General features: G+C 53.0%; 7 protein-coding genes across 7 annotated transcripts; 5 read left to right on the top strand and 2 right to left on the bottom strand.

The window, feature by feature from the left end:
- Positions 1-709: 709 nt before the first annotated feature.
- J4E93_005210 (uncharacterized protein) lies at positions 710-1580 on the top strand (the record flags this gene model as incomplete). Its single annotated transcript, XM_049343133.1, has 3 exons — positions 710-1031; positions 1083-1244; positions 1297-1580. 3 exons carry the CDS (start codon positions 710-712, stop codon positions 1578-1580), a joined length of 768 nt encoding a protein of 255 aa, XP_049200133.1.
- A 789-nt stretch (positions 1581-2369) lies between these two features.
- Positions 2370-3110, bottom strand: J4E93_005209 (uncharacterized protein; the record flags this gene model as incomplete). Its single annotated transcript, XM_049343132.1, has 2 exons — positions 2370-2759; positions 3102-3110. The coding sequence occupies 2 exons, from the start codon at positions 3108-3110 to the stop codon at positions 2370-2372; spliced, it is 399 nt and encodes a 132-aa protein (XP_049200132.1).
- A 4707-nt stretch (positions 3111-7817) lies between these two features.
- J4E93_005208 (uncharacterized protein) lies at positions 7818-9488 on the top strand (the record flags this gene model as incomplete). Its single annotated transcript, XM_049343131.1, has 1 exon — positions 7818-9488. One exon carries the CDS (start codon positions 7818-7820, stop codon positions 9486-9488), a length of 1671 nt encoding a protein of 556 aa, XP_049200131.1.
- Positions 9489-10072: 584 nt separating this feature from the next.
- Positions 10073-10756, top strand: J4E93_005207 (uncharacterized protein; the record flags this gene model as incomplete). Its single annotated transcript, XM_049343130.1, has 1 exon — positions 10073-10756. One exon carries the CDS (start codon positions 10073-10075, stop codon positions 10754-10756), a length of 684 nt encoding a protein of 227 aa, XP_049200130.1.
- A 930-nt stretch (positions 10757-11686) lies between these two features.
- J4E93_005206 (uncharacterized protein) lies at positions 11687-12874 on the top strand (the record flags this gene model as incomplete). The annotated part of the gene is made up of 1 exon (XM_049343129.1): positions 11687-12874. One exon carries the CDS (start codon positions 11687-11689, stop codon positions 12872-12874), a length of 1188 nt encoding a protein of 395 aa, XP_049200129.1.
- A 573-nt stretch (positions 12875-13447) lies between these two features.
- Positions 13448-13937, top strand: J4E93_005205 (uncharacterized protein; the record flags this gene model as incomplete). The annotated part of the gene is made up of 2 exons (XM_049343128.1): positions 13448-13460; positions 13555-13937. 2 exons carry the CDS (start codon positions 13448-13450, stop codon positions 13935-13937), a joined length of 396 nt encoding a protein of 131 aa, XP_049200128.1.
- Positions 13938-16035: 2098 nt separating this feature from the next.
- On the bottom strand, positions 16036-17415 carry J4E93_005204 (uncharacterized protein; the record flags this gene model as incomplete). The annotated part of the gene is made up of 1 exon (XM_049343127.1): positions 16036-17415. The coding sequence occupies one exon, from the start codon at positions 17413-17415 to the stop codon at positions 16036-16038; it is 1380 nt and encodes a 459-aa protein (XP_049200127.1).
- Positions 17416-21622: the final 4207 nt, after the last annotated feature.

Here is a 21622-nt window from a genome sequence, read left to right as displayed (position 1 = left end):
TTGGCGAGCGTTGGCGTCGGTGTGACAGGCTGGATCCAGCACTAGTCAATCGGACATGTAACGACTTCCTGGCTTTTGGATGGTAACCCATTGTCGCGTGCGTTCGTGTGGCGTTCGACAATACGATGTCTCTCAACTCGTCTCCCAGTACTCGTCTCTCTGAGATGCAAACCGGTATCTTATCGAGCTGGTGATGATGGAAGTTGAATCTGGAATACAAGACGGTGCTTACTGGATAATTGCTTCTACCAAATCCACAGTACAAATGAGCCTGGCATGGGTGCTATCGAGATATCGCGCCCTGAGCGTGTTTCCGACCTCCAAGCCCCACCAGAGCACGGCCCTGACGTCCTCGGAACCCTGCGAGCGTCTTCTTCTGGGCCATCCTACTCACATACGCATGACGCTCTGGGCCTGGGCTCATGAGTACCGCCGGAGGGGAACAGTACCCTGTCTTCCACATGGCACATCTTCGGACGAATGTGGAGTGCCTCAGTGTGGTACCCAAAAGGCTAGTTGAGGGGAAGTATAAGTATCACAACGACCACCGGCAAAAAGGAATCACCACCACCATCACATTCATTCAGTCTTTCGTTGCTTGAAGCATCCACTTTCGCTACCTCTTTCAGAGCCTTACATTCTTTATACATACTTTGTTCAAAGCATCCTCTTCGACTTCCAGTTTCGATCAACCAACTCAACCGTCAACATGAAGTTCTCCATCGCCATTGTTGCTGCCATCACTGGCTTCGCCGCCGCCGGCCCTGCCGCCGTTACTCCTTCCGAGTTCTCCTCCTTCGCCAAGCGCGCCTCCCTCCCGATCCCCGCCTCCAAGGGCTCCGTCACCTACAAGGCTCCCCAGCAAGTCAGCGGAACCTTTGATGGTGGCATGAAGACCTACGGCCGTGGTGCTAGCTGCACTGGCCAGGTCGAGGGCGGTGACAAGGACGCTGTCTTCCTCATCAAGAACGGCGGAACTCTTAAGAACGCTATTATCGGAAAGGACCAGATCGAGGGCATCCACTGCGAGGGTCAGCATTCTCCCGTACAAAAAACGAGTCATAGATACTAATCTGAACCAGGATCCTGCACCATCGAGAACGTCTGGTGGGTCGACGTTTGCGAGGATGCGCTTTCCCTCAAGGGTGACGGAAACGCCATGATCAAGGGCGGAGGTGCCCAGGCCGCTGACGACAAGGTCATCCAGCACAACGGAAAGGGCACGGTCACCATTGACGGCTTCAGTAAGTTCCCCTCGAATCACACCCTCTTAGAATATTGACTAACATACCCCAGCCGTCATGAACTTCGGCAAGCTCTACCGTGCCTGCGGTAACTGCAAGAACAGCGTCGCCCGCTCCGTCGTCATCAAGAACGTCAAGGCCTACAACGGAAAGGTCCTCGCCGGTATCAACCCCAACTTCGGCGGTACCGCTACTATCTCCGGCACCTGCGCTACCTCCGTCAAGACCATCTGCGAGGAGTTCCAGGGCACCAAGCCCGGCTCTGAGCCCAAGTCCGTCTCCAAGGGCCCCTCCGGCAACTGCAAGTACACTGCTTCCGCCGTCAAGTCTTGCTAGAGGAGTCTTCGACTCGCTCGGCACTTTAGTCGGGTGAGAGTATTGTGGTCATCGCAGATGACTGGGTGATAGATGTGGATTTTGGAACTTTTGAGGATTCTTTGTATATATAACCTTTGCGCACATGCAGTGCATGTAATCAACTTGCTTCAGCACATCTCTGTTCTCGATATGGTGATTCCAATCTTGCCTCGGGTCCGTTGTAATTTGTTGGTGTGATACTAAGGCGACAGCGAGGATGCGACGAGTACTCCACACTTTATCGCTGTTATGCCTAGTCACAGGGCGAGGCATGCAAATCTACTGCGCCACAGCAAGGCGCTGTCGTTGAGGTTCATCGGTCAGTCTCGGCGTTACTGGGGAACTTTTGTAAGATTGATTAATCTATCGTCGGCTACTTGCACCTCATTAATCTAGTAGGCAATCATCGGAGGTAATGCCTGGGCAGATGAAACATGGTGGGTTTTTCTCAAAGTTGTAAAGATCAGCAGCGATGTAGGTGGAGAGGGGTATGACTTTTGGCATTGAAGTTGAAGACAGTAACACGGCTACTGCTTGCGGCACAGGCCCACTACATAATTTGAAAAGGCGCTGTGTGTAGCAAGGCGCTTTTGGTTTGAAGGAAACGACAAGACACCAGGAAAGAAACGGAGGATATAATACAAGCAAGCAGGGCTGCAACGTCATCGCTGACACTGTGCCGAGCTTTGAAAAGAAGAACCGAAACCAAACAACTCCGTCACCCTGGGTATAGAGCGCCAATGATATGCAAAACACATGCGCAAACCATCATGCGCCGCTACGCTTCTTCGCAGGCGCTTTCTTGCGAGGTGGTTGGCCCGCTGGATCCTCTGCAAGGAAGGTCTCTTCGCGAGCACGCTTCTTGCCCCTTGAGGCCTTCTTGACCTTTGTGGACTCTTCGCTGTTGGAGCCCTCCTCGCTGTCCTGTTGTTTTGTACCGTGGCCCTTATCTTCGCCGCTTGAAGATGCTGCCGCGCTGGAAGAAGCTTTCGCGCTGCTTTCTTTCTTCATCACCTTCTTACCTGCCTTGATCTGATTGCCTTTATTGACATTGGCAGTCTTGTTGGTGGCCGTGCGGTGGATCAGGTTGCGCGGGTTGGCGATGATCGTGTAGAAGCGGGAACCCTTCATGATGTCTTGACAAGACGTCTTGGAGTACTGTGTACGGTTAGCATCAAGCTGTATAATGATCAAGACAGAATACCTACGTGAAGCAGTTCCCGAAGACCTTCGAATCGATCTTCAAACGTGTAGAATTGGGTAAGCTGACATTGCTCACGCTCGTTCTGGTCGAAGATCTGCTTGGTCCAACCGTCGGTGTGGATTTTGATAAGCTCTTTCTATGTTACGTTAGCGATGGCAGAGGCATACAGTTTGGTTTCAACTTACCACAAGCAGGCCAGCAGCTGCATTGTACTCTTCCGGGAAATAGTACTTGGACTTAGAGTTCCACCGATTGTTAGATGACGTGACATCGGCCTTCTCCCGGATGTTTTCGACGTTGTGCATTGCCAGGTCAAGAGCATTGACGCAGGCCTTTATATCCTCTTCTGTTGTAGGAATGGTCACATCATTGGCAGGCGCCTTCCACATCGTACCACTGAACTCAACTCCAGTGTTGGTACGAACCATGGTGATAGACTCGCCCATCTGCCCATCGATGCTGAACTTTTCCTTCAACTTCCTGATCGCGGCCCGGGCTTGCTTCTCTTTGTCAAGGATATGCTTGGGTGTACTAGGTTTAGCAGCGCCCGCGCCGTCAGCGCCGTCAGCAGCTTGCTCACCAGTTCCAGCGTGCCCGTTCTCGGACTGCTGCGGTGCAGGTGCATCGTCGGTCGCTATTGCGTGGTGTGTGACGGGTGCCTGCTGGTTGGTGATGGGCGGGCGGGGCATCATGGATATATCAGGGTTGGCCGACGTAGGTGGCGGCGCTGATCTAACGCGCAGTCGGGATGCATGTTGAGGCCCTGGTGCGTGTTGCGGGCCGGGTGGATATCGCAGTCCTGGTGCTTGTGGGGGCCATGATCCATGTTGAAATCCTGGCGTAGGGGCGACGACTGCTTGATGGCGAGGTACTGGACTACGAGCTGTTGATGGCAGTTGGCCCACTGACGGCGGGTAGAGCATGAGCCGCGCATGACCCGGCTCTAATGCATGACCCGGTACTGACCCTTGGGGAGTTGCTGGTGCGTGACGGGAGTCTGGTCCGCGATGAGGTGCTGGCGTGACAGAGGGCGTTGATGCAGTGCTCAGAGGCTGCGCATAGCCTGGCGGCGGTCCTTGCATCCTGGATGAGCGGCTTGTATGTGATGTGTGAACAGGCGCTGATGGATAGTATTGGGGGATTCCAAGGTCTTGCACTTGCGTATGGCCCAGCGCTAAGTCCCGACGTATGAAAAACGGACTGCCGTTCGATGGCGCAGGGGTCGGCGTTGGGGTCTGATTCACGATTGGCGCGTTCGCCGACTCATTCATCCAGCCGGGCGATGGTGTACGATCATGTGCTAAGACCGGACGCCCAGTGTTTTGGACTGGGTTAGCCGCAGTCGAGGGATACATAAAGTTATTTCCCAAGCTGCTGGGCGAGCCTTGAAGAAGTCAGTGTGAGCGCGCGACACAGAGTGCATATCATATTGACTTACCGGAGGCTGCGTTGTTCTCGGGCTGATACGGGTGGCCAGTCTCTAGGTGACTGTAACCTTCTTGCAAGTTCCAGTCAGGGGCCGACTGTCCGGGTACGCTCTCGCTAGAAGTGTACATGTTGTCTTGAAAGTTGGACCAGTTGCTGTTGTCAACCAAGCCCTCAGAAGGGAAGATTGGCCAGTTGACGCCGCAATCAAATTCGCTGGGGTCGTTCTGCCCGAAGCCGTCCTGTTCGATTGAGCCAGGATGTGTTGAAGCTACCGGCGCGATAGAAGTGCTCGATGAGATGGGGTTCTCCTGCAACAACTTCGTAAAATAATCGTAGTCGATTTCCTCGGTGATTGAGACGTCGGTCGTGTAAGTGGAGGGGTCGTTGGAATTCATTGTAAAGATGTCGTCGTCGTGTGCAATGAAACTTGCGAGTTGTGGTTGTGAATCGAAGTGGTGGAGGGGAGTGATATTTCCTTGAGAGGTCGAAATGAAACCCCAGAAATACTACCACGGAGGTACAACGCGCTAGGATTTTGTTTGCGGAGAGCAGAAGGCTCCCAACTCGGATAGAGTGGGTCGGAGGGTGAATCACGTGTTCACACGGTGGTCGCTCCAAGGCGGGGGAGGGGCCATCCGAGAAATATTCACTATAGAGCCAAGCCCGAAGCGTGAGGGCGACCGGAGTGTTCATGCAGGCGGCAAAATCAGTAGCGATACTATGTATCAACCTTCGAGGCATCGCGCTGTTTCTTGCCAGTCCAGTATATAAACTCAACTAAACCAAGTATAAGTAAGCCAGAGCCCCTCGAAGCCGTCTTATATACCGAAATGTAAGGGCAAGACTCTTATCGTCGACTGGATATATCTCTTTCTAGGCTCATCTTGCCGCATCCTTCCCGCCGTACCATTCCAAATGGTACGAACTTGGTGAATGGGGTTTGAAAGACAGTCCTCATGGAGATGTGAAAGAGCAAGGAAAGCGAGATTGCTTGCGGGACCGGGAAAGACAGCCTACCCATGAGTGTTCGAGGATTCCACGTCACTACTTAACTACTACCGCCCAGGTGTTTGTCTCAACCGACAAAGCACTCCCAGCTGTTGCGATCGACAATCTATTCCGGCAAACCCAAAGACTCTTCCGAACTCAAAATTGACAAATGCGCCGCCCAACCGAGCGTACTCGCTCGCCTGGGGATAGTAAGCGGGAGACGACAATGCCGACTCAACTAACCTCTAGGTAGATGTTTGCTGTGTTGTGCTGCCTCGACCAAGGCATGCCAAATGGAGCAACTAACAAAACGGTTCTCTAATGGACTTTCAGCCGGATCAGAGAGCCCAAGACAAAGAAAGCAAGTCCATCGATCAGCCGCTCGGTAGCTGATGACTCGGAGGGTATCGTGTCCTTGACGGCAGGTGCTTGCTAATCTCCGCTGCAAGAGCTTCCTTCGACATCATGCCGAAGGTAACGTCTTCAGTGATGAGATCTGGAAAGGAGAAGTTGAGCGATTGAATGTGATGGCGACGCGGAGCGAGCCCATCAACCTGCAGTCGCTGCAGCCGCGCGTTCGCTGCGGAGAACGGCGCATCGCGGCAGTCCGAAGAGCATACCCCTGAACATGGCTGCACTCGATGAAAGCTGATGGAAGTGTGCAGCACGATATCTCGAAGGAAGCAAGAAGCGGCCGTGCACCTGGCAGAATCCATGAACGTTTGTCGTTGATTTTGAGGTGGGATCAATGCGCGCTAGCGACGGCGAGTCCGCCCCTCGATCCTGCCTTCCTTCTCCGCAACACACAACTTCAACCGCTTCCACTCAACGTCGACAGCATCGTCAATCTCGCCACCTCCGGGTCCTTCTCTTTACTGGTACTTTCACCCTGGGGGGCGATTGAAGCTTCATGTCTTCATGTGATCAAATGCCCAACCTTTTCCCGACGCTGACTTCAATGGCTGTGCTGCCATAAAAGTCGACGGGCCACGCCCACGCCCACCACCACCACCGCGACCCTCACAATGCTGCACCGAACGCGATCTTGCCAACGCTTCTCCGATTGAGATCATCGGGAACACAGGCCCAGCTGACAGCGTGGTACAGCCACTGCCCTTTTGACGCGTCTGATGACCGCCATCGTCCTAGACAAACATGACAAACATGCCAAGGCAACATTCTCTCCTTGCCGCGCACCAGCCAGTCTAGGTATGCAAACTCATTGCACTTCGAAACCTTTTGCACTCACACTGACAACCACTAGCATCCAACTCTTCCCCACACACCGCGATGGCATACCGCGCCGTGGTCGTGCGGCTACCGATGCCTTCTAGCCATTCAACTGGCGCAACCACGACTGCACCTCACCGAAGGAACATCTCCTAAGCAAGAGCGACTTCCAACGCGAAAATACTGCACTCAAGTGTAATGAGAGTACCCTCTTCCACCTTTTCTTTTCCCGGTCTCGTCCCTGATCAAAAATGTGCACCTTCCCGCAGGGTAAGGAAGTCACATGACGCATCCCGTCTGGAACGCTCTTGCTTGAACAACCCCGGGGAAACTTGAAAGAGAAGGAACAATGATATCTGAAGATATTGCGTCGTGCAGAGTGCATTACTGCCTGCCGGTCTTGCTCGACGAAGATCCGTTCGCGTCTCCACGGTATCGACTTGCACATGCACATGCACTTGCACGCGCAGCTCATGCAACACCTCAGCAAAGAACTGGACGGAACGCGCGTAAGCCTGGCAAAACGTTGCTTTGCCGGAACCTGAACGATGTGTAGTCGGTTGCGCGCTCTGTCGCTGTCAGCTGCAATCGTACATGCTGACGGGCCTGCGACGGCCTCGCGCATCCGTATTGTCGCCGGTCTTCATAAGGTTCCTATGGTACGCCATTAGCTCTTATGTCTTTCAGTTCAACAAGAAGTCATTCTATGTAAGGTAGTCAGTATGTTAACATATGTCACAGGCAACATCGCACGCAGCAAGGCCATATCGCACGACGCCAACCTCGCCCAGTATCCCAGGCAAGACGCACATCACGACACTACACGCTATCGACATGCAGCAAGTGCCATGAGGGCTTGTGGGTCGGGGCAATGGGTAGTGGGTGTAACAAACGCTCAGGTCCTAGGTGAATGCGAGGATGCTAAGACGCTCGGACGCACGTTACTCGCCTGTGCTGTCGATACACACGCAACGCCCCCAGCAACAGGCACCGATCATAACAACTGACCTTCATCTTCTTTCACAGAACGCACCTGATATCCTCTTGGCTTACGATTCGTCCGCGCTTGTCACAGGCGACCTTCAATTTCTTACTTCACTCCGTCGTCGCCTAGGTAAACATTACGCCATCTCTACATCAATACCCGTGGACGCATCTTTTCACTAGCGGCGCAGTCAGCCTTGCACATATAAAGATCGGGGGACGCAAGCGTTTCACCTCTCACGCCGTGTAGAGTAATAACAATTTTTCCCGTAAGTTCCACCAGAGCTGGAAAATAGATGCTGGAGTTCACTAACAGGTGTCTTAGTTGCAAGCAAAAACCGTTGAAACCGAAACCCCAGCCGCCGCCCCAAGCACACAACATGACCGACCACGACCCCAACAAGGACACCCCCAAGGACACCCCCAAGGGCATAGCCAACAAGAACCCGATGGTGACCCAGAGCCAGACTGCATCTCCCTCAACTCCCGTTGGTGCCCGTGCTCCTGTTCCTTTCAGTCCTCCCATTCCCCGACTTGCGGACACGCGCCTGGAACGGGTCCCCGGCGGTCTCAAGGATCCGGTCCGCCTTAAGACCAAGATTTCCCAGCTTCTGGACAAGGATGGTGACTATCCAGAGGTCGACGGTTTCCGCTTCAAGACCTTAGAAGAAGCTAGGGCGCCCATGGACGAGCCTCAGTGGTATTCTCCAGAGGACGACCCCTCCATCCCCGTTACCGCCGCAGAGTATCGCAAATTTGTCAGGATGTTGGTGCTAGCTTTCAAGGATATGACCTGCGCCAAGGACACCCAGGGCAACGCTTACCGCAAGCGGCTAACTCCGGGTGAAGGTGTCTATTACCAGGATTGGGCTATTGAAGCGTGCTCCTGGGACATTGTCGGTATGGCCAAGGACATTCACCTGAATGGCTTCAAAGTCCGCATCTACGATAAGTCTATCATCGACAATATCAGCCAGACCAAGGATTGGACTTTCGGACAGCGTATAGCATGGATCTGTGAGGTGCTGAAGACCTCCAAGCAGACCGGCGTTACTCTGATGAAGAACGAAAAGACCTGGACTACGATTGGCGCTCCCCACAAGCTGTACAGTAGCACCATCGTCAACTGCGTCTCAAACGCGCACCGTGGCCAGTGGATCAAGAATGGCCGCGACAACGACCAAAACCACCAGAACCGTGCGATTCGGGGTAGGCGTACTGCGGCTCAGATGATCGCGTTCGGTGACGACGATGACACTGAGGATCCTGGAGCAACTCCGGGGTCCCAGATGATGTTACAACCGCGACAGCCGGCTCAGAAGCGTCAGAAGCGTAGTTCTCTGGGTATGAATATCGTTCGGCGTAACTCCGATGCGACGGCCACTGACTCTGGAGGCGAGATGTCTCCCGGTAAGATGAAGAAGAAGGCCCCAGAAGAGCGCAGGACCACAACCCAGTACAACTCGTCATCCCCCACCTACGTTGTTCAGTCAGAGACTTCGGCATCTCAGCCGGACGAGCAACACCCTGGTGCCGACATGGGCGTTACCTTTTCGAATGTACTTCCCGTGAAGCATGTCATCGCTGTCCCAGTGCAAGCTGCTCGAAAGAACGGTGCCCAAGCTGGTGATGTCGTCTCCAAGGATGCTTTCAGCAAGGACGTGTTCAACGAGGGTGCTATTGGCAAGAACGTCTCTAACGACGGCGGCGGCAATTCCAACAACGATAAGGGCAAGAAGAAGACTAAGCACACCGGTTTCGTCAACTACCACTGCGGCACCAAGGGCATGGACGAGCTTGACTCCGACAGCTCTGAGCTCTCCGATGCACCTGACGATCTGCTCTCTCCTGGCTCTACTTCTTCAACTCGCAGCCACAAGCAGAAGGAGCTGCTGGACGACCCCGAGGACAAGGTTTCCATTGAGGAGTACGCCAAGCTTCGGGGTGAAATGGATGAGTTGAAGGCGGCGCAAGCTGAGACCGACAAGATTTTGGCGGCACTCCGCGCGGAGAACGCGCGCTCGTTGGCCTCGTTCCAGAAGGGCTCTTGAGTAGCTGAAGACTGGCGCAGAGAAACTCAATCAGCATCGAATGATTAAGTACACGTTTGGCCGTCCATGAAAAGAGATGGATGACCAGTCTTTCCTGCCTTTCGGTAGGATAAGATTCTGAATGGAGTTCATATGGGAATAGTTGAAGTAGCACATGAAGTCACGACGTTTCGACTGTAATTCTTGATTACTTTACGACGTTGTGGCGGAAGAATACAATACGTTCAAAATTATGTCTTTGTCTTATTCGCGTGATTGAATTGATGTCCAGGTCCCAGGTATGCAGGTCGGTGATACTAACCTTGTTGCGGTCAATCTTAGATACGTCAGCGCTAAACTTTATCACCAGTAACCTCGGAACCTGAGCTCCCTGCTTTGCAAGTAACGCGACACGCAGCGAAATCCGACCGTCCGACCTCTTTCTCATCCCTCCATTATTTAGCCGACCGTCCGACCGCAGCTATGCCTTATATCATACCAGCAGCCTTATCGCATAGGTTTCCACCTCCACGACGACCCTATATAAATCATCCTTCACCGTCCGCTCCGCACCGACACCATACCTGCACCTCCTCCGACCTACGATGACCACCCGAAGAAGAACCGAACACCTAGAAGACCTCACCGCTCACGACTGGTGCAAAGCCCTCTTCGCCGACCCCTCGATAACGTCCATCCACGATCGCCGCCTGTTTGAGGCCCGCGACGGCTGGAACCTGCTCTTCACGCGCGGCCTCTTCACATCCGACGCGATCCGCGCGTTTCTCGACTTGTGGAAACCGGGTCATGGTAAGCGACGGGAGGTTATAGACCCCGACAGTGTAGTCACACACACGGACACAACATGGGAGGAGATTGTGCCGCCCGACAACCCGAAAGAAGCGGCTAGACAAGCAGCGAAGAAGGACATACAATACGATCTCTCCGATCCGGAAGGAACGGAAAACATCGTGCTGGTATCGCTAGCTCACGATGCCGATGGGAACTATGGGAGTCTTCATGGCGGCATTACGGCGTCGCTGCTGGATCATTGCATGGGCTGCCTTCTAGTCAAGAGCTATGGCATTCCGAATGCGACGAGTGAGTTGCGGGTCAAATATAAGAAGAACCTGGTGACGCCATCTGTGGTCAAGGTTAGGGCGAAGATCGTGAGGGAGAAGGGGAGGTATGTTGAGGCTGTGAGCTGGGTGGAGGATGGCGAGGGTGGAGTGTTTGCGGAGGGGTGGGGCAGTTTTGTCAAGAATAAGGTCGTTATGGCGAAGATGTAGATGGTGATGGTGGTGGTAAGATGTATTCGTGGGAAGTAGGAGGGTTGGGGTGTATGATGAAATGCGTTAGGGTGAATGCTTATCTTCAACTATACACAGCTTCGATGGCATCGCACGAATCCCAAAATCAGGGCGCGTACGTTCAGCGTCATTGGATCTGAGCCGCAGTCCTACGCGATTCATGCATTGGGATCAACAGTCCAGATCTTCAACACCAATCCCCATCGCACCTGGACATGCTCATCCCCATCCACCACCTCGGCACATCATCACAACCCACAGCAGATCCCATTCACCACGCCAATTCAGGCTCTATCGCAGCAGATCCGATCTTTCCGACCCCTACCGCCCAACTTGCTGCGTCCTCTCGGCCTCTCCAGTGTTCTCAATACCCGACGAATCACATCGCGCGACGTCGTCGCGTCGCGTTTCAGATAACAACGAATCCGTTCTAGACCATCCCTTCCTAGCTGTCGATCAGGAGATTTTTGCAGAAAGCCCAGAGAACTCTTCTTATCGACAACGCACATGCATGGCATTTGTTCATTTACACGTGCGGGTGGATAGGCCAAGGCGCATGTGTGACACCTGCTAATTTTGGGTCGGGGCACGGCGTGGGTGCCGAGTATGCTGGATGGATGAAACTAATGGCATTTTATGCGTTGGATTGAGGCTGAGTTGTGTATTGTGGGTAGGTTGAGTGGTATCTCATTATCTTTACGCGTCAGCCCTCGTCCTTGGTCCTTCTTCCCTCCCTTCGACACCTTTTCCGTCGTTCTTTGTTCGTCGCATTTTTTTGCGCAGACACTCTTTGGTTGTTTTTTATATGGTTCCGTGAACCAGTACGTTCTTTACACAAATCACATTCTTTTTTGCTTTGATCAGCACGTTCCATTCTACGATACCATTATACCGATTCAATCCTTCAAAATGATACCGAGCACCCTCAGCAAAGCCGTTTCACTCGTTGTGCAAATCGCCGCCATCCAAGCCCCACCGCCATCGCCTCCAGCACCAGCCGCCCTACTATCGTCATCAAGTACCCTCGCCGCCTCGCTTAAAGTCTCCTTCCCAAATCCCGGTCTAGCACTCCTTCCCCAACCATACTGGTGGTGGCAATCCGGCACCGCAGTGGAAGCGCTTCTAACCTACGGCTCCACCACGGGCGACCTCCAGTATGAAGATCTTCTCAAAACCACGATCCTGAGTCAAGCGACCCCCGCAAACGACTTCATGACCGTCGACGCGACCGGCAACGATGACCAAGCGTGGTGGGGCCTCGCCGCTATAACAGCCGCTGAGATGAAGCTCCCGCAGCAGGGACCCGTAGCTTGGGTGGATTTGGCTACGAACGTTTTCAATCAGCAGAAACAGCGTTGGATCGATGGCAACAACACTTGCGGCGGCGGCCTGCGCTGGAAAGTAGATTTCGGCGAAGACGGTCAGAACGGCTGGCACTACAAGAACGCCATTACCAATGGTCTCTTCTTCCAACTCGCCGCGCGCATCGGACACCTCACAAAAGATGCTGAAATCCTATCCTGGGCAGAGAAAACATACGCCTGGAGTACAAAGGTCGGACTTGTAGATCAGGATTTCAATGTCTACGACGGAACGAGTGAAGACAACGGGTGTTCAGATCTCAACCACAACATGTGGAGTTACAACGTCGGTGTTTACATGTACGGCGCTGCGGTCATGGCCGTGCACACCAAAGACGAAAAGTGGACGGAGCGAACGAAGGGATTTGTTGCTTCCGCGAAGAGGAATTTCGTCAACACCGAGACTGGCGCGCTTTTCGAGAGCAAATGCGAGGCCAAGGATGCGGAGGAGCCGTGTGACACCGATCAAGTTTCTTTCAAGGGGTTGTTGGCGCGGTGGTTGGGTGCAACCGCGGTGTTGCTGCCGCAGGTCAAGGAGGATGTGGAGAAGATTGTTAATCCAGCAGCGAATGCGGTGCACAACGGTACCATTTTGGACTTGGGTCCTATTGAGAGTGCGTATGCGCTCGAGGTCGTTGATGCGAGTTTACGGATGCAAGGGTTGGGTGGGGAAGGAACGATTGGAGTTGGCAAAGTCAGGACAGCGAGGAGTGTTGCAGGAAGGATAGCATGGTGATGCAAGAATTAAAATGTGGATACCCCAATAGATTTGCTTTTTCGAACACAAGGCTGCCCTTCACGATCGTATTGTGCGCGCCCATCATCCCAAAATCATCTCTATGAACATGTATCTGCCGGATTAACCCCTGCTTTTAGCGTCATCGCAATCGTGTTGCGGCCGATCTCATCTTCGATCCATCTGCGGGTGCGCTACGCGGATCGATGTTCCGATTCCACGGGGAGGCTAACGGCGTGGCTTGCAGCCCCTCAACACCAATGGAGCTATTGGAGCTCTCATAATGACGTCGCAGGTACGGAAGCTTGCCAGGAACGTCAACAAACATCATTTAAGGTGCGGCCGCGCGTGTTCATTGACCTCTCATCTTATCGCGCAATTGTTGCTTTGTTGTGTGCAATTGACTGGTAGCGACATTATGCCTTCCATAAACTCGACTGTGTGTTGTTACGGAGAAATTGGAGCATTCAGGAGGGTGTAGCTGACTGGTGTGCACAGGTATTCCATGCGTATGCCTATGGCACGGCATTCTGGTACGGCCTGCGTGGCTTGTGCCGCGTGTACGACCCGATAATGGTCATCGGCTGTACGTTACCTTGACTCTCCAACCTTCCTACCCCCGCTCTTCAAAGCCTCAATCCCCTGATGTTCACTGTCTATTCCAAAGCTAACACTAACAGGGTTCCGACCTCCCTCGCAACTAAACCTCGCTCCCAATGACCTCGAAGCCTACAACGTCCGCAACGACGGCTGGTGTCTCGTCACCCTCGCGCTGATTCTCGTATCCTTCACAAACGCCATACCCTTCAACTCTGCGCCCGCAACGAAGCTCACCACGATCCCGTATGCGAAGGCAGTGGTAGCTGCGACGGTGTTCCATCATATTACGACGGGCATTGGCGCGTACCAGCATTACAAGATGCCGAGTCATTATAACACGAGTATGAGCATTGGGGTGTGGGGGAATGTGTGGTTGACCTTGACTGGGCTGTTCACGTTGGCGATGTTGCAGAGTGATAAGGGGACGATGCCTGTTGAGGAGGTGACTAAGAAGGTGAGATAGGTGTTGTAGGAGTAGATGTGAAGAAAGGGACAATACGGATGGAAATACGGATGCTGTGGTGGAATGCAAGATCAAGGCCGTAGAGTCTGGGCCTGAGCAGTTGCAATCGAAAAGTAAGATTTGTATACAGCGACAGAGTGTATCTGAAATAGAGAAAGCAGTTCTATTATCACTATCCGAAACCCGTGCACTGATGCTAAGCTAGGTCGTCACTCCTTCTACATTGAGATCAGTCTCTAGTCTTCGAGGATCTTTCCAAGAACTAGATAACCTCTCCCAATATCCTTCTTCCCGCCCTTCCTCTACTTCGACCTCACCACGCCAGCCTAGGAAAAACCTGAACACCCTGGAGCCGACGTTGACGTTGGGTCACCCACTTTGCAGGTTTTGGTCTTGATGTAGTCCGCAGGCCTGTTTAGTTTTCTCTTGTATGAAGTGTCACTATCCCTCAAAACCCGGCCGGCCTATATCTAGGCCATCCCCCAAACCCACTGTTATACCCTCGAAAGTTCCAACCTTGCCTAGTCATCATACATGGTGTACAATAAGCGTCGCGACGGAAGTCAAACTGGTTTTGCTCGCGGCATCTTCGAGATTGGCGATAAGGAACACCGGGCTGATTGAAGTAGCGTGGGTCGTTGATCTGGTTTAGACCGGTGCGGAAGTGTTGGCACGGTGGGGCTTGGATATATTCGTGGTGAGCGCAGCGTTCGTAATGGCGGTAGATGTCTCGGCACATGGCTGGCAAGGTGCGATAATTGGTGTGGGGAGTTGATGTGACTTCGAAGGATATGAGCGGGATGAGCTCGTTTTAGACAGGAGGATCAATGTATCGTGAGGAGCTCTGTTCAGTGTCTCGCCAGAAGATTCTGATAGTCCCCAACCATGTCTCCTCTTATACCCATCCTTGGGTGTCGCGATCGCCCAACACACTCCTGTTGAATCTCATGCGAACCAACTATCAGCCGCGGGGAAGTCGGGTATAGGGTTGAGGCAAATCCTCGCAATGCGTGAACAGCGCGTAGCTGTCTCATAAGATCCTTCTGCTGCCTCCCACCGGTGAAGAGTATACGTTCTCAGCGATGTGTGGTTCCGGGGCTTCATCAATGCAACATAGTGTTCGCAACGAGTATACATCCTTGCTGTGAGGCTGTGGAAACTAGCGCAAACGTCTCTGGCAAAGCCACATGGCAAAGGCTCCGAACCGTTCGACATGCAAAGACGATTTGCGAATGTTGGGGCAAATCGGAATGAAGCCGGAGCACGCCATTCGTGGGAAGTAACGCTCAGCCTTACGTATATTAACCCAGCTCCCCGGTTTTGGAGGACGGGAGCAATTGCTGGGTTTCGAACGGTCTGGGAGTTCGTCGCGATGTGATCCTGCTGGTCTAGACCTGATGGCTCTGAACGTAGTACAGATGACGAGTAAGTTTGCTGTCCGAGCCAACGAATTTTGACGAAGGTGACGGTCGTATCCGGGCCGCGACCCAAGTGGAAAGGTGCGTTCGGTTCTTTGTCACAATTAACGGCGTTGCGTCATGTTATAACCGTAGTTGTTCGCAGGGATTGATGCGGATGATGCTCCGAGCATACGCGCATCGACACTGGAAGCGATCCGAGAGGCTCGGCATCTGGGTAGAAATCGTTCATGGAACGTACTCAACATTTCGGCCGAGGTTGTTGATGTCACGTAAGGTCGCGTGATTTTAGACATGGAAGTCAGAACACGTGGCTGCACGTGAAGCCAGCGACACAACCTGGTATCAGTGAGCACATCATGCAAGACGGTCACGGTCGATGCGAAGGCAGGACGTGATTGATTTGAGTAACTTGTGATTGCTTTTATTGATGAACGCCTGACCAACCCGCCCGGGTATAGGTCTTGAGATGCTACCTAAAACGCCAAAATGTATGCAAGGGGTATCGCTGAATGCAAAAAGAAAAAGAGCCTCCCAATCTTCATGATCATGCAATCGTGTTCATGCAGTCATCATCATGTGTGTCCGTCATCAGTACCTGTGGCCTGCCACTGGAGGGCGCAGTATGTAACAAAAGAAAATGCAGTACCAGAATCAAAGCAGACGCGGCTTTCCACCGTCTATAGACCTCTGAACTTGGCACCATTCCTGTGGTAGATACTGTGCACTGCGCGAGGGGTGATAGCTGGGGGAGCGACTGCCGGGGGAGCGGGCGGAGTAGCAACAGGCGCTGTTGGAGCAGGAGCTGTGACAGTGACCATGACAGTGTCGGTGACTGTGACAACGCCGTTGTTGCCGGCTGGTGGTGTTGGTGCGGCACCGGGTCGACCTGAAAGTGTCGGGATCTCTATAGTAGCGCTGGAGGCCGCGGAGTTGCTGGGAGATGGCAGTTGGGCGGTCGCAGAAGGAACGACGGCGGAAATTGAAGGAGAGTTGCTGGCGGCTGGAGGTGCAGCACTTGGAGCGGGAATAGCGCTAGTGGTGACTGGAGCTGTAGGACCCGCGGGCGGAGTGCTGTTGGTGGGGAAAGGAGCTCCGCCAGAGCCAGAACCCCCGCCTGGAAGTGGGATCTCAGATGTGACAGGGCCGTATTCGCGCTTGAATGGTGAGTCGGTGAAAAGAGCAGTTCTTGATTTCCAGTCAGGGTGGGCGGCAGTTCCAGCGTCCTGTTGCTGCATCTGGAACTTTGCCATCGCTTCAGGAGCTTCAGCTGCCATGGCAACATCAGGGGAGGCGGCGTCGATGTCCATGCATGTAGTATAGTACTCGTCCAGACCATTAGGCTGCTTTCCAGCCTTGCCAGGAATCGAAGCCCATTGCCAAACCCAGTACAAGGTATAGGTTTTGCTGAGTTCCATCGTGTCTGGAAGCTTGACATCTGTCTCGCAGTACATGACTGTGTTCGAAGGTCCGCTCTGGGGTGTGCCCATCGCATAGGCAGGGGAGAACTTTTCACGTTCTGAGGCGACTGGCGTCTTGTTGTTCAGATAGCAGCGTCCGTCGTCGTAGTCAGTCATAGCTAACAGGACTCCACGCTTGTCACCACCCTGACCATCTTTGGTCCACTGGAGCACGTCGACAAGCTTCTCATCACCTTTTGGTTCCTTGGTACCGTAGACGAAGATTGTGCCGCCCTTGTCAGGCTTCTCGGGGTTGTTCTCCGGCCTTGTAACATGTCCATTCTCTTGGTATCGTATAGCGACATAGCCACCTGGCGGAGCTTTGAGACGAGGCCATTTGTCGGCGGACTGCTTCTGCTCACGTTGGTCGTCCGGGCAGAGCAGGTCGTCCTTGTTGATATACGCCCTGCCTTGAGGAATTTGGTAGGACATGGGGTCGTCTGTACCATCGGGTCTGTCGATAAAGCCCCGCGGATATCCATATTGGCCGACGTAGTTGCCTTTGTCGTCGATGTTCCGAAGTTGCTCGCCCCAGCTGTGGCCCATAGCCGCAGGAAAGGCCATGAGCGCGGCAACGAGCGTTTTCCGTATGCTAGGCATCTTGATGTGTGTCGTGATGTAGAAAGTGAAATCTTGCCCTGCAAGAGTAAGGTGTGGGATGGTCGGTGCCGGATGTCTTATCAACACGGGCGATACGTGTATCCTGACGTGAGTGTTGTTGTCGAAAGCGGGACAGCTGGGAATTGGTGTACAGGAAATTATATCGTGATGAAAAGTGAAGTATCGGCTTGGCGGGCACTGTGAGTGGTTGCTCCGTCAATAGTCGTGTGACTCAATCCGTCTTCACCTCGCACGTAACGATGCTATTGTTCAATGACAATAGTACCGGACCTTGTGAACGACGCACTGCGCGCTCTAGGCTACAAGAAAATAAGAAATGCAAGAGAAGAAGTGAAGACGCACAAGTTGAACACGAACTGTAATATCACGCGGCCATGGTCCTTTATTCAGGTGGACGAAGGTGGTGAGACAGACGCTGTTGAGCGTTGTAAAATCTCCGGCCTAGAAGGGAAGAAGCGACGGGAGCCAATAGAGAAGGAGACACACGAGGTGTCGAAACACAGCGCCACTCCACGCGACGCCGCACGCAAGCTTTCGAGCCTGACTGTATGGGTGTAGGATGTGCGTTTCAACGCTGGCCGATGCTGTAGCCGCCAGCCATGGCTTTCCCGTCCCGCAGCGTGGTCGCGGCGTAGCGCGCTCTTGCTGCAGCCTCCCGTACTCTCCGGCGCGAAGATCGGCGTCTGTTAGTCGGTAGTTGGCAATACATGTGCATGGCAGGGCTACGCTAGCCATCCTCAGACATCAGAGGGGCCGTTGAGTGTCAGAGGACCGTGTGCCGTTGATCTACAACACAGCGACGGAAGCTAGGCATCATCTAGATCGATGCGATGAAAGTGGAGATGAAATAGAGATGGATAATGAGAGCCAGTGATTGCGATATTGTGAAGCCTTCTGCATCGCCCATCGTGGACCATCGTGAACCAAGAAAGCGCGTGACGCGTACGAAATCACAAGTGGGTAGCTAAAGAAACACCCGAGTTGCCAGAGAGCAGGCCTGGAACGTCCCGACGACAGGTGGATGTGTGCCGGTGCAGCGCTTCGAGAAGGAAGGTGAACCCGCAAGCGACGGGTGGTGGGGTGAAGGTAGTTTGGTGGAGGCTCCACGTTGTTTCAGGTCAGAGCGCACGCGGGCGTTGATTGGTCATCGGCCGCCACGCTAGGCTTCAACCTAGGCACGTGCTAGGGAGTTTAGATATCGCCTGATTGGCGCGCATCTCTCCATTTCACGATGCCCGCCAGCTAGCCATTTCCCACGACCAGATTGACGCCCATCCAGTCTCTATATTTGACAAGCGAGATTCCAGACACCTGGCCAGCTTCATGCGCGTTTTTTCTTTTCCGATGCCGAGCACAGACTGCGAGATGAGATGTTTCCCAAGACGCATTCCTACCCATACAGGCACGCTCCTATCGCTCCCTCGTGTTTCATTGATAAGGGAAAACGGCGGGGCGCGGAACAGCCCTGAGGCATAGCAAACGGCATCAACGGGGGCCTGGCCAGCATCCCCGCCTGTCAAAACGGCTCGCAGATTACAGGAACCAAACCCGAGGCTAACCACGTCGGATGTCCTTAGCAGGTGACCTCGTGCGGTGGCTACCCAAACCTAAAGGCCGAGATCTGTCTTCTGGAAGGCGCCATTTCATCTCTCACAATGTCCTTACATCTCGAAATGTTATTGCAAACACGTCTCGACATTGGGGTTTCGAGGTTAGCCATGAAAGTATGCCAGGTGGTGCCTGTTGGTGTCGTCGCTTTCTGGGCACCGTGGCAAATTGATGCGGGTAGCATCTTCACACGTTGGCGTTGAGACCATCTACAACTTGATCAAATATGCTCACGCAAACAACCACCTGCTGTCTTGGTCGTCAATATGCGATAGCGTAGAAGGGCTGATTGAATGATGGGCACAACAGACGTGAAGAACGTGTCCATCACAGCGACGACCTCATATAAACACCCCAAGAAGATACTCTAGCCGCAATAAGCTGCTGTCAAGACTAAAAATACACTACTACCACGCTCGAGACATATCACGAGCCGAAACTACGATTAGACCTCGCCCGAACTACCTGCTACACCTACTTGAACATGTGCCATTACACACTCGTCATCTACACGTGTTCCCATACGTCCCACAAAGGACTGTTCTGGTGCCCAGCGAGCTTGACGTCGTCGCCTGGATGCTTCGGTCTCTGCAGCCGTGCGCTTTCAAATACTGTGGAAGTCTGCTACCAGGAACCTTGCGCTGTGTGTATATTGCGAGATCACCGGGAAGCGAGGTCGAAAGAACTTGAGATGCGAAGAGAGGAGGGCAGACAGTAGATTGTGAGGGGCATAGAAGCCTTTGAACATGACGGAAGCCGCTAACGTGTTCAGTATCTCCAGAATACGTGTTGAAGGGAGTATATCACCAATCTGTACAATGTGTCTGGTCAAGAGAGTGTTCACGTGGGAACGTTGAACAGCGCAGCGAGCTGGTGTTAACAGTATCAATTATTCCACATTTCCGCACTATCACCCCCATACTATGTGATTGCTTCCGGCTGTTCACGCAAGTTTCATGTACTTAATCAACTACACTGTGCACCGCTCCTTCCTACTTTCTTCCCTACCCTACTGCTATCTAACCCCAACACTTTAGTATCGCCACACTCTCTCGTGAATCATGCCAACGCTTAACATCAAACCAGCAAACTGTATATGCGCTGCGACCATCCACTCCTTCTCCTGCCACTGCCATAGACACGCTTACACCATTACTTGCCCAGGATCATCTCGCCATCATCGCCCAGCAATCGTAGGCATCGAGCTACACTTAAAGCCGTGCGACACATGTGCAAAGAGACTGGGGGATGTGGAAAGGGCGTGGCGTGAGAGGAGAGGGATATGTCCGTATAATGATGTTGAGACGGAGGAAGTGGTGGTGGTAGAAGAGGCAGAGAGTTCCGCGTCAGAGGAGTTCGAGGATGCGGTTTCGATCATGACTGAACATTAAAGGAGCATCGCATGCCAGGAAAAGATCCACTACTCAAGTACAGTAAGAAACGCAATAGCGACCCAGAAGTCTACATCCCATCAAGAACTAACAAACTTTCCATTTTGACATCGATGTAGACTCCAGGGTGTTTGGTTTTCCTTGACTGGAGTGAGAGATGTGTGTGGCACGCCAATGCAGTGTCGTCGGCAACCCATGGTACCGCATCGCGAATTGCGCGCACATTACCAATGTATGCTCCAGACCCAGCGATAAGTTGTACAACCTCACAACACTCCCGCTTTCGCTCAACGATGAATATCCGCCGAACGCAGATTTAATGACTGCACCTCTACAGAACAAGCGCATTCTGTCCTTCCCTGCATCATCGCCACTCGCGAGCGTTGCAATGCCGCACTTTGTAACCACTCGTCATACGCTTGACGTGTTTCCACGTTACGAGATACCGACAAAGACTCGCTTTGCGGTCTACTGCTTGTTATCCCTACATTCGGTAGCCTTCTTCCAGATGCGACCTTTACGTGAGGAAACCATCGCCGCAGGATTTCTCTGGTTCACGATTCCCGTACATTTACTCTGGATGGCGTTTCCCCTACTCTTCGCCCTAAGATTCTATGCTGAGAACGACTACTCTATCGATCCCAACGATCATCTTCCAAGATACGCAGACCCGAGTCCTCCCACATCATACAAAATACTACTTTCAATGACGCTTGTCCACCTGGGACAGATCGCAATCTGGACACAAACCTACCTCGGCAGCCCTCCTATCTTCCCCAAAGACATTCGCGCAATCGTTCAAGAATGCACGCTCCATTTCGCCATGTCCTTCTGGGTACTCTTCGAGTGCGAGTACATGCGCGCATACTGGCATTCTCGTCTTCAAGAGCAACGCTTCAATCTCATCACACTTCTCAAATCGATCCTTTCAGCCAATATCGATCAAACTTTCCTCGTATCCCGAGATTGTTGCAGTTACCGGAGAATGCCACCAAGGGATGGGAGGACATCTCTAGAAGCTCTCTGTCGAGGTCTGCTTGACTTGTTCGACATCATTGCTTTTACGTGGATGGACTTGATCTTCCTTCTTTACCCTGTCAAGCGCTTCGCGAATCCCGGTCCTAATGGCGATACTTTCTCAATAGCAAACAGATGTTTTGGAGTGTTCTTTATACCGCGGTCGGACT

The sequence above is a fragment of the Alternaria ventricosa genome, assembly GCF_023758065.1.
Source record: "Alternaria ventricosa strain BMP 2768 chromosome Unknown scaffold_7, whole genome shotgun sequence".
Classification (NCBI taxonomy): Eukaryota; Fungi; Ascomycota; class Dothideomycetes; order Pleosporales; family Pleosporaceae; genus Alternaria; species Alternaria ventricosa.
This window is presented reverse-complemented; position numbering and strand designations above follow the sequence as displayed.